The sequence below is a fragment of the Gallinula chloropus genome, assembly GCF_964237585.1.
Source record: "Gallinula chloropus genome assembly, chromosome: 3".
In the NCBI taxonomy this organism is placed as follows: Eukaryota; Metazoa; Chordata; class Aves; order Gruiformes; family Rallidae; genus Gallinula; species Gallinula chloropus.
Window position 1 is genome coordinate 28,440,150 of NC_140087.1, and position 12,844 is coordinate 28,452,993.

At 41.1% G+C, this 12,844-nt stretch overlaps 1 protein-coding gene across 8 annotated transcripts in view; it reads right to left on the reverse strand.

Moving 5' to 3' along the window:
* Positions 1 to 12,844, reverse strand: part of ARID1B (AT-rich interaction domain 1B) — a 327,980-nt gene that overhangs the window by 134,182 nt on the left and 180,954 nt on the right. For 4 of the 8 annotated variants that reach the window (XM_084262563.1, XM_084262561.1, XM_084262560.1 and 1 more), the window contains exon 5: positions 11,863 to 11,904. The exons of the other annotated variants lie outside the window; for them this stretch is intronic. In XM_084262563.1, coding sequence (XP_084118689.1) covers positions 11,863 to 11,904 — 42 coding nt within the window. The remainder of the gene's footprint in view (positions 1 to 11,862; positions 11,905 to 12,844) is intronic. 8 annotated transcript variants of the gene reach the window in all.

The following is a 12,844-nucleotide window of genomic DNA, read 5'->3' on the forward strand; positions in this document are numbered from 1 at the left end:
AGAAAAAAGAGAAAGGGAAAAAGAAGAGCAGTGAGACAGAAGGGATGGAGCGACGGTGAAATGGGAATAAAAGGCACAGTTTTGCAAAGCATTTAAGTCATACTGGAGTCAGTGAGATTTAATCACAGACCTGAAGTTAAGCATGTGCTTAACTTCACCAAACAGAAATAGATCACTAAATTATGAATGGAACAATCTATTTCTGTTCCCAGGAACACGGACACTTTGTTCTCCAGACCATTCCCTCGGGGAATGAAAAAGGTGAGGGATGGGGGAGGGGGGCATGTGTGTGTAAATTGTAACAAAACTGGAGAAAACAATTCTTTCTTCAACTCAACATACCGGTCTGCATAAAGGAACTATACGTTATGTTTAACATAACCAGATTAAAGAGGGTTGGCATCCATCTTTTAGTTTCCAGAAGAAGGAAAAGAACAATTGTCATTATGGTCACTACCTTCAGGAGCATATGGAAACAGGATGAAAAAAAAATTGTACATTTGGAAGAGGTAAACATGAAAACAGAAATGTCCTGAAAATTGACATCAGGGCTGAGGGGGAGCAAAGCGGCTTTTAGAATTTTCATTTCAGTTACTGTTCTTGATTTTTTCCCTCCCTTTAATTCTCAAAGATAGCTGTGTAATGCTGCCTACAATAGGAACTTCAATTTAATAGGCACGAAGCAGAAGGTGTGTAGCATTTTCCTCTGATCACAAGGAACAAGCACTTAGCTGTAAGAGAGATCCACAATGAGTCACTGCAGGGAGGAATCAAATGCATCACAGGTACATGCAAACCTTTTTTATTATTACTGTACCAACTGAAAACACATTATAACTTGCAGTCATAGAAAAAATTATCCTTTTCAAATGTCCTAATCCGAGAAAAACGTGTAATATCCCAATCATAAGTGCCTGCATTTAGACAGTTCAGGCAGAGGCTAAAGTAGATGCAAGGGCGGGTGGGTAGGTAGGGGGGAAGTCAACATTTCCTCTGTAATCTTCTTTTTGGTATTTATAAATAAGGTAATAATTCCAAGTTGAAACTGTCTTGATACCAAAATGAATGACTTTCCATCAAGTTTCAAACAGCAGCTAAAAGCTACTTCAATATTCATTATCTGAAAAATAATACCATAGTAACATTTTCTGATACTTTGACACCTCTTAAAATAGTTCTTCAAAGTTACTCTGGAATTACAAGTATCATAAAATCAATGGCTGGATTCTGCTACCCTTTCCTGTACTGAATATCATCATATTCCAGAAAGAAAGGGTTTCACTCTGATCAGCTGTTAACATAATACTAATTTTTCTTCCATCTTCCAGGGTTCTGTACACATGTAGCTTAGACAGAAGAGAGCATAAAGTAGACACATACTTGTGGTGATGTGGCATACATATTGATCATTCCCCAAAAGTAATTTCTGTAGGTTTGTGTTGGTTTTGGGGGTTTTTTAAAAACAAACCTTGTATATACGTTTAACAGAAATCAATAACTGCTTTCATAGTGACAAAGCTCTAATAGCGTTGTTTTTCTTAACATCACTGATGGAACAGAACAAGATGGCCCAATTCTTCCATCTTTTCTTTGGACCTGTAAACAGTACAGTATTTTTGGGTTTTTAGCTAAATTCTGGTCAACAAGATGCTGCAGCCTGCCATATAAAGCTGCACACCACATGGCACCATTCAACAGTATATCTAGGTCAGCTTGCATTTTTAATGTGCTCCATTAGCTTTCCCTTGCTCACTGTATCAAGTTTGAATTTCTCCTTCTCACTTTCAAAACTCTGCATAACTAAAAGCCAGGCAGCACACGGGATCCTAAGAGGATCGTGACCATCTTCAATGTTTTTCTCCACCAAAGGCTCCAGCTCTAATCCTAAATAATGTCCTTAATTCCATGCCATTTCCAAGCCCAGCATCCCTAAATTTCTCCTTGGAGATCCTTTTCTATAACACTGCTGGTTAAACAAAAAAACCCAAAGAAAACAACCAAATAAAAAACCCCTTTACTTAAAAAACTAAGAAAGCTTTAGCTAACGTAATTCCTTCCCTCAGTACTATTTAGGGCAGCTTAACAACTTTGACCTTGGCAGCATTCTGCACACACCACAGCTAAAAAACTACAAGTTAATAAGCATATAAACAGCCATACCTACATTACTGTAAAGCTTCTGCACGCAATCGTATGTGCTATAACGATATTTAGTTACTTAGATGCAACAAAAGCCAGTTCCACATGATTCACTTCACTGCTTTCTTTCATAAACAGCAGTTAACACGCTTCTCAAAATACATTTATTAATTTTTAAATTAGTATTTATTCTAACTGCTCTTCCCTCAAGTGTTTCTAAGGTGTACATCCCTCCAGTGGAGCACAGCCCTCGAACGCGGGCTGGAGTTGTAAAACCTCTCTGAGATATAGATTACATTTACCCAGTAATCTGTACATCGGTTCTGACAGAAGGAATAACACTGTGAGGAGGTTTCACAGGAGGCTCAGGGAGATTCAAACAGATCTGGATAAAGGGCTGGGGGGGGAGGGGAGTGAATCAGCCGGTGGAATGAAAACAGTCACATTAAATTGAACAGGACGAACGATGCTTATTTTGCTTCAGATTAAAATGTTAAGGCGAGTTTTAGTGAAGAGACCATAAATCTGTCTGCTTTCTATTTCAGGTAGTAGGAAGGGTTTGGTAGTAAAACATAAAATACACAGAATGACTATTACACCAGAAATACATCACAATAGTTTACATGTGTATGGTATTAAACAATTTAAAGCATTGCAACAGTATGAAAATCATGCCAAAACCACCTGTAATATTGATCTTCCTATACAAAAAAATATTAAGGTCCTGTATAATTAACTGTTCACCATGAAAATCAAAGAAATTACTTAGAAAAACAAGATTTCCCAGTGTCATTCTAATCCAATAGAATTATCCATCAAAACCTCAACTCCTGAGAAAACCTTGTCTCACAAGAATATATTCTTAAAAAACGAACAATGGGGTAATTGAAGCTTCAAAGTTACAGAACGATGTTTTGTACAAGAAATGTACATTCAGTAAAAAGCCCAAGACTCTGCATCATTGTCATTGTTTTCCTCTCTGAAATCTGTGACATGTCAACAGCCTTTCTTCCAGCAAAGCACAGCTCCGAAGCATGATACACACCTGACCTTGTATCAGGGAAAAGAAAGGGGGGGGGAATGAAAACCAGAATCACATCTGTCTACCCAACAACTTTCTCACATTCCTCTTTGCAATTGCTATTCTTCAAACTTAGCACTAGTTTTAAGAATCCGACTGTGCAGCCAAGGGAAGCTGCCACACAGCAGAAATCTCAATCTTTCTCTGTACAGGGCATTTCATGCTGTTAAAAAAGAATGCAGTAAGAAAAAACCCAAACAAATTAACAGTAGTTAAAAAACAAAACAAAACAAAAACACAAAACCCCACTACTTGTGGGTTTTTTTGTTGTTGTTTTTAAGTCAAAATATGAATCAGAACATGCTTCCTGTACCAAGGTGGGGTTGGTTGCTGGAGGGAGCAGTTCTGGTCCCACCAGTTGTGCAATCAGGTCGAATTTACAGAAGAAAAAGAAATCTGGTCTAACCTGCTCTCCTAATCAAGAAGGAACAGAAAACTATTTGCAAATATTCTGTCCTGCCCTCTTCCCACCCCCAAACAAAGAGACCACCTGCCTCAACATTTATTTAAGATGTGCAGGTATTTACAAGCAAACATTAGATGACTTCTTGGTAAATCTGATACTGCCTAAAAGTTCAAACCAGCAGTATAAATCAAAGGGGCCACACAGAACTGCAAAAGACCCGCCGCATCAGGGAATCATCACCCTGGTTACATGTTACAAATGAACGAGGGAGCACTCTGAGCAGCACTCCCAGCCAGACACAGGAAGCCAGCTTAGGCACACCAGACCCAGGACACCTAAGTACACCCACCAGCTAAAAATGGAGAGGGTAACAGAAGAAAGGCAGAGAAAATAAGTTCTTTTCCTTTGGTGGTAACTTCCACCACTCCATCGTAGTGACTGGTGTAGAACAGTGGGTTCAGTGAAACCCTCATGGTGATGCACATTCCCACCATAAAAGCAGTACCAAACCTTGCACTTTTTTTAGTATTTCTACAGTTTGGAAAGGGTAAACCATATCTTCAGAAAAGCAGCACCGACAAGTACAAACTGCTGGTGCTGTGGCCACAAGAGCTGGGCGGTTCAATGTTGCAGCAGTTTATTTCAACAAAGTGGCAACCTATATTGGCACAGAAATGCAGAAGGAACTGACTGAAGGGGGATACCCATCGATCAGGAAAGCAAAATCAGTTGCCAAACCCTCTTATTTACAGACATCACTTCAGCAATTAAAACACTTGCCTTGAATTGCATACACATCTGCTTCTTAAAACTGAACAGCACTTTCTGTCCGCCCCCAGTACTCTCAGAGGTGCAATGGGAGCTTTAACCTTGCATCAAAGCCCCGAAGTGTGGCCCCATGCACACCTTGATAACATAAGCTGTGCAGTACTGGAAATGAAGGCTGATCCTCATGTTTCTGAAAGCGGAAACATGAGGATCAGCCTCATGCAGAGAGGATGTGGTAAGCAAGCAAACAGTTTCCATGCTTTTGGCACTAATGCCCATGGATGGCAGGGCGCTGGGCAAACCACGCGGCAGCAGCGTTCACGGGTACTGAGGGTGTTCACCAGCTGTGCTCACACCAGCTCAACACAGAGCACCAGGGAGCTTTGCAGAACAAACCCTATCACACACACACACACGCAGACTGCCCACAGTCTAACTCTGAGACCACCGGTATGTAGTTGGCAACCACCATGAGATGCTTCATGCTGAAAAGGAGCATTAAACATCTATTTATTGCTAGCTTGGGCAAAAGAATAAACAAGAGAATATCCAAGAAAGCCTGATGTGCTGTACCTGTACAGGGACACTGCCACAGGAGACAGTTCCTTCCTAAACTCTTGCCTTGTCTTGTATTTCCTGACACTATTGTCCAGGAGTGTAAGCTACAGGGCACAAGGAGGAAAGAACCAACTGTTACTATGTCATTTATCCAGCATGCCTATCTGGGATTTCTCAGCCAATTTCCTCTTCTATATATTATCTTTTCTTCTTCATCTGAGATTGTGCTGGAATTTTCCAGATCCACCTCCACTGGGCAAGGACCTCCAGAAGCCATCAATTTTCCCATCTTCCCAGAGAGCTTTAAAATCCTCTCCGTATGGGAAGCGGGAGTGGGAGCTGTGAGGAGTGGGGCATGACAACAAACAGGTGCTGTTTGGAATGGATTTTCATTGTCAGGTTCAAATCAAATGGATTTGATGGTGATCAGGACAAGCACTCTTGTTCTGATTTCACCTTTTGTACTACTCATGGTGGTTGGATACCCTCCTCTGCAGCCTGCAGCACTCAGGACAAAGTTGAACCACAGCTGGGACTTGGGCTCTAAATGTGCTGGTGTGACTCTTAATTTCTGTAAAACTGATCAAGAGACCAAACCAAAATAAAGCAAACAAACAAACAAAAAATAATCCCACAGCAAACAATCCAAAAACCACTCCCTCCCCGAGATATTTACTGAGACTGAACTTACGGGACATTAACAACTCTTGATTACTTAGGTGAAATTTCTATAACAACTACTTGGTTTTGCACGTTCTCAGACTGTCCCAAATAATATCACAGTGAGATGAACAGGTCCAGGCTGAAACAGGCACAAGTCTTACTTAGTCATAACTACTTCAAAACACATTGACAGATCTGTAAGGGGTCCCTAAGAACATTAAAAGAGCACCTTTTCCCCTGCTATAATGCCCTCCTCTACTCTAAGAAGACAGCCAGTACAGAGGGCACTGTGAAGACTGCAGCAATCTTAAAACACAGCTTTAAATTTACTCCAAGAAAGAAGGTTGGAAAAACCTTTCAGTCATCTCAACACCTCAGGTGAAACAACTCCATAAAGAAAACAACAACAGAACTGGGGAAACATGTAATCCTAACTCTGCTCTGAGCAGTAAAACAGAAGTTACTGGAGGCTAATATGAATATCTATTTTTTCTAAGTTGAAGCAAATCCAAAAACTTACTTACAATCCCCAGATTCCTCTCTAAGTCAACAGTGCAGACAGATGTAAATGAGGACTCATTTCTCTGTATTTTCCCATATACTAAGCACACACATAGACACTCCAAGTGTCAACATATCAAGACAGAGATAATTCAGACACTTGAAAACATCCTCTTCTGAAAAGGATTAATTGGCTTTAAAACAATTTAATTTGGCTTTGAAGATGCAACTTTTATTAGTAACCACCAGATGGCAGAAACAGAGACTGCTTAGAGTCCTCAACAAAAGAAAGCTGCCTTAAACAAGGCTTGCATTAAAAGAAAACCATTTTTAGCACATACTTTTTCTTCTCCTTCAGTGGATTCTTTTCTCCTTTTTCCCCAATAAGTACTATTTTGTTGTAAGCAAGCTAATACCATTTAAAAAAAATTAAAATCTCTTGAGATCACGTTTTCTCCATTTTCTCAAATGCATCTCTACTCCATCTCGTAGCTTAAGGCTTCTGTTACGGATACCGCTAGAACAACAGTTTCCTTCTAGATTTGCACAGTCATAACTCACAGTCAGCAACCAAATGTATTCTCTTTGGTGTCCTATGCTTCAAACCAGCAAGCTGACGTGTAGCTATACTGTGTAGCTGAATTTCCCCTCGGGATTTGAAGTCCTGTTATCTGGGACTGTGAAAATAAGTGGGCTACAGAAAATGCACCGTGATGTGCTGAGTGTTGCAATAAAGCAATGCTTGCAAGGAGGAGGAAAGAAAAAACCCAAACATCTGAATAAACTTAAGTAAAAGCAGCATGCCTGGGAGGAAAGAAAGATATTTTAGTCCTAAGGACATTCGATTCTTAAAACCATGTATCCTGTATCAGAGAAAGAGCACTAAAAAATGCATCCTGGCAGCACATACTTAAAAAGACTTAGGAATAGACTCTCTCGACAACTTCCAGAGTTACTAAATCATGGAGATGAGGTCATCACTTTATGCTGTGTCACCAAACAAAAATACAGCTAGTTCCACGAACAATGCTGAAAGCTCCACCACGCAGACACAGCCCGTCAGAAATGCCACCCTTGCTGCACTTCTTTAACAGAGCCCTGTCTCCATTATGCGGATTCCTCGATCAAAGAGAAAGCTTCTCCCCTGCATTTGTGTTCCGCAGAGGAAATGTAAAATCATTCCTACAGTGAACACATCCATCGGGAAGGAGGTTTTTCTTTCCTCAACCCCAGCAGTACAGCCCCAGAAACGAACAGGTGAAGTTCACTCCTACTTCAAGGCAGCGTGAGATGCAGCCGTGGAGTTAATTCTGTCTCTGCGCATTAGCAAACACGCCACTTGCAAAATATGAAAGGCTTTCTTCCCTGCCCCCTGTTTTTAAATGACACCTGCAAATCACTAATCCAGTTGCCATTTATTTCCATGTGTCAAATTACAATCTTAACTTGTGCAAAGCAACATAATAGTAATGATTAAGCCAATTACATCACAACACAGCTTAAAAGGACACACAATGGAAGGATTAAAGCTCACTACCAAATAAGAGAGTCCTGTTCTTGGTGGAGCTCCCCCACTGTGGGAACATAAGTGTCTCTTTTCCTGTTGCACAAAGTTGTGAGCCTTCTGACATGTAGCTGCTGGACTGCCATTAGCAAACTTATTTATATTAATGCTGCGCTAAGCTGGGATCACTGCACCTCGGCATGAGCTGCGGTAGGCGGGCTCCGTGGCCGCCTCTGCCAGCAGAGCGATGGCACTTTACACGTCCACAGACAGGTTGAGACACGTGGACGAGGTGATCTCACCCTGCTTAACTGAACGGAGCCTCCTCTTCCCTACGTTATTTGGGTCAGGTAGATGCTGACAGTAAAAGCCTCAGGGAAAGGGAGGGAAAGGAGAGGCGAGTGAACCGAGCACAAATATTTAAGAAGTGAAGCATCTCCTCCCCTAGATAGGGCCAGACAACATTTCTTGCCTGTCTGGATGGATGGAGTATGTGGTACCGCATTCGACACCCTAATTCCGACTCATGCCGATATGCAGCTCCTACAATAAAACCAGGGTTAAATCTTTATGTAATAATCAACCTTTCAGACTAAGATTTTCAACTCTACCTCAGGGATTAAAATGTTCTAATGGACAGTGAGCACCTAAATCTCTTAGGAGGATTAAAAAAACACCGTTATTTTTATTTGTTCATTGCCTTGGTGTTTAAATCAGCATCATTAAAAATGCTTAAAACTTTTACCTCTTATTTCTGCTCTGTGCACCTTGTTCTTTTTTTTCTTTCTTTTCCACGTCTTTGTATCCCTCCTAATTTTTTCTACCATCTGGGAACACTGGTCCCATCTGCTAAAATGTATCTTCCTATTCTGGCTAAAATAAACACAAAATAAATGGGCACTGTTAGCATTTTACACGTCATCATTAGGCTTTAATAAGATTAATGGGACTGGAAGAGTTTCCAACTTCGAAATGCATTCCTGCCTGTTGACTGCAGAGTCGGGCAGATACCACGGCATCTATTCGCGCTTACTCCACGTTAGTTTCTTGGCAGCTACGGTTTTGGAGGAGCTTATTATTAGATGTAAGTTTATACTCAGCAGAATTTGGACGAACCAGGCGTAACTGCTAGGTCTGTCCCTGATCCCCAACCAGCTGTCTGTGATTTGCTAGGTGGTCATTGCCCCTGCATCGCTCCACACACAACCACGCATGCATCGCAACCCTTCTACATGTTGGAACAGAAGGATCAGGCCAAAAAGCTGGAAGTTTGGGCTTTTTATCTTTTCTTTAAGAAGCAAACAGGCGTACAAACACATGAACACAAATGCATGTGTAAATTCAACTGAACACCACGTGTACCATCTTCGAAAAAGCTGTTACAGCACAGTAACAGCTTCCCCCTGCTGCACATCAGTTGCAGAGAAAGCTGAATGGGTTTGCTTCCTACTATTCAGCCGAAGGAAAGGTTTGGACAGCAACGCTGTCAGATCTGGGCCATCTTTGTACTTATCACACAACATCTTTTATTTAAACTGACTGAAAAACTGCTTACGTCTTCCTGGCCCATTAAGGAGTACTGGTCTCACATGCACAAAATGAAAAGGAAAAAACCCTTTGTATTAAAAATCCTGGGTTTACTCTGACAGAAGCCTTACATTCTACCTATGTTTTGGGAAGGCTGTGCTCTTATTAAAAAGGTGAGGTGGAGGGAACATTTTGAAGGACTGCTGCTAATGGTCTGCCATTTGTTCTGTGCATACAGAGTAAAGATAAGATTTGGCACTTCAAGGTGCCTCTTCCCTGGGAAACAATAGCTTTTGTTTTTCCTTTTCTAAAGCAAGAATTATTTTGTCCAAATCAACACACAGATTTTGCATCAAAAGCATCCTGTAGCTAATTTCTAGACAGGCTTATCATCATCATCAAAGATTCAACTATCCAAGGGTCAGACTATGTCAGCCAGATCTTCACTTGTCCGACAATAACTACAGCAAAGATGAACAATGTTCTGCCATCTCATTCAGCCTATTTTCCTGGGGAAACAGCCCCATTTGCTGCAAGGATGGATATTTACCATGAGACTAAAACCACGGAGAATTTAAGACTAACAGATAACATTGTAAGTCCTTTCAGCAGTCCAGAAATAAGTCTTTTTTTAAAAACAGTATTGTAGCATCTACAGGCAACACAGCCTGTCACCAAGCCTAAAACTAAGCAGTAAGTGTCCAAGGATAGGTGGAATGGATGTAGTCAAAAAAAGTGTCATCCCCTGCAGCAAACTGTGCTTCTGCTTATGCATACAGGGTCCCACAATGTTTCAAGCCGAGTCATAAGCCAAAACTGCGAAGGTAACCCCCTCAACAGTCTCCAACAGGCCCGCAAGGAAATTCAGGTGAAAAGCTGACACCAGAAATGCATTACATCATCCAAACTATAACCTTATGTCTTTCACAACTATGTTACCTGGTATTTGCCATACCATCTCATTTTCCAATTTATAAAATGAAAATTATTTTCCATTTTAAAAAAAAGTGCTTATACCTTTTCTTCATGGGCATACCAACTCATCTGTAAATAGAGATACTAACATGTATTTGTCACCGAGAAGGTAAAGGAAGCATTTCTTAAGAGAGGGGAGGGAAGAAAGTGCTTTCACAGCATGCCTAGACAGCTACGAAAAATTCTGGGATTAACAAATTTGGGATGATACATTTACCTTTCTTTTTGTTTGATAAAACATAAGTGACATTCCTACACATGTATCATTCACTATATAATGTAAAGCTACTATTTTAAGAGAGTAAAAAGACCCTGTTGGTTCTGAAGCTGAATCCTACAGATAAGTTGCTTGGGAGTCTGGAGGATGATGTTAAGACCTGATGACAGTACTGATTTGGTTTTATACAACTGAAGCTCTACAGTAGAAAGTTCTTAAAATTTTGGTAATTAAAGGAGTTCCAAAGGAAGTCCATCAAAATGACTCCAAGACAGAAAAACACTCTTGTAAGTTTAGCCATAAAAAACCCAGGAAGCCTCCTCCACAGTGTTTGCAGTTGTGAGAATGATTGGCTACAATCATCTTCAGTAATATTTCTGTTTACCCACCTCCTCTGAAGGATTATGGAGATGAGTTCACAAGAGCTGACCCTCCAGGTTTATTAAATATTCAAAGAATATTCTGTATGCATGCTGGGTATTAAATAAAAAACAGAAAATACTGCAGACTACCATATGTTAAATACTTCAAATAATACTGTTTGTTTTTTAATAATTTATTTAAATCACTTTATCACATATCAACATAAAAATGTACAATACGGACACAATGTAAATTCTGGCATCATGAATATTTAGGTGCTTTTAAAGCTTTTTTTTTTTCCTGTGGGTTAATTTTGTTTATGGCATACTACATAAACCTGAAGAACTTATTTCATCTCTTCCTGATTTTTTTTTTCTACCTTGATAGCAATGGCACTGCTATTTTCTCACCTGCAGTAGTATCACAGCATGTGGGCCTTCAGCAGCAGGAAACTCTTCATTGTCATGATTTAACCTACTGTTCCTACAATCCCTCTTCCCCTCCCCATCCGCTCTCTCCCCAGCTAACTAGATAGAGCCTACACACAATCTGCCCTGCTTAAAATCATCTGCTATTAGTGCTCAATTAAAATTAAAACCATGGCCACAACAACCAAGGCTCACCAGCCAAAGGAACGGGAGCAAAAACTAGGATGCAGCCCATACCTTCAGCAGAGCAGGTCTCTCCAACACGCACACTGCACGCCGTGCATTGATCTACAATTGAACACTGGGTGCTGCAGCTGTTCAGCCAAGTACTTTCTACTTGAGATGCACTGTGATAAAGGACCACGAACAAAGTACCTTACTCAACAGACTGTAAAGCAGGTAACAACTGTAATTTTTGAGCTGCAAATCTATATAAGAAGAAATCCAGCACTTGGGCAACTCCAGTCTTAAGTTACTGAGAAGTCAACGTCCCATGATTCCACGTGGGCTTCTGCAAGTAAAGTCTGTTCACAAGTTTTGTACCAAAACTAGATTAAGAGAGCCTGTGCACTGTCCTCAGATTACTACACATAAGGGAAAGTTTCTGAATTGGTGGATGTTAAGCCACAGGATCCTCAATTCTCAGGTTGAAAATTGTCACCTCCTGTGACATCACATCCAGAAGTTTAAAATTATGGGACCTATGTAACAAAACTGCATCAAACTACACACTTTCTGTCCTACTGTACCATCCTCGGAGGCCAAAACTTCAACCTGAAATTATAAGGAGAAAGATCATTTCAAATTCAGCTGCTACCAAGAACCTTTCTCTCCTGAGCACAGCATGACAGTTGAGGCACAGAGGAGATCTGTAAACAAAGACACCAGCCTGGCTGACAACCCTAGGAAACCAACATATGATAGGACGTGCTGAACTAACGGGAATCCTCGAGGGAGGAAACTCAGAAAGCATCCATCACCACACAAACATGGTTTCTCAACCTAAAGGACATCAAGAGTGTCCCAAAATTTTCTGTACTACAGATGGAACATGGAGTTCTGACTACACCAAAAAGCTGCCTGAGCACAACCAGAATCATCTGCCATGACAACTCCATGTAAACAAAGCTGGAAACATCTGAGCTCCTCCCCTCCCATTATCTCCTCACCAGGCTGGGCACTCCTACACCAGCACTAAGTGCTCTTAACAGCTCGAACCAGAAGCTGGGCAGCAGAGGTCTTGCTTACAGGCTCCTGTCCTGACTTGAGCACAACGAATTCTTTCAAAACCAGTGAATTCAGGGAACACAACCTCCCCATGCCAAGGCAGAGACCAGCCAGCGGCCTGCATGATACAGTGAGCGCTTGAAAGCCTGAGGAAGGCAAAAGCTGCCAGGTCATCCAGTGGCGCTGGGAATCAGCCTCCGTGCTGGCTGCCACGTTCCGCACAGCTCTAAGAGTTGATCGGTGCTCATCTGGGACAACGGGCAACCGACGCAGAAAAGCAGGCACACTGATTTTTCATTAGGCTCCTTAAAAACACTTCACACTTCAGCACCTTTCACCTGAGGATCTCGGTGCTTTTATGAATTCTAATTAATTAAGCTTCCCAATACACCAGTGAAGTAGGAAATGTCATCATCCCAATGTACAGACCGAAGAGCGAGGCAGGAAAGAGGTTAAATAATTTCTAGTAGCCATGTGCCAAGCCAGA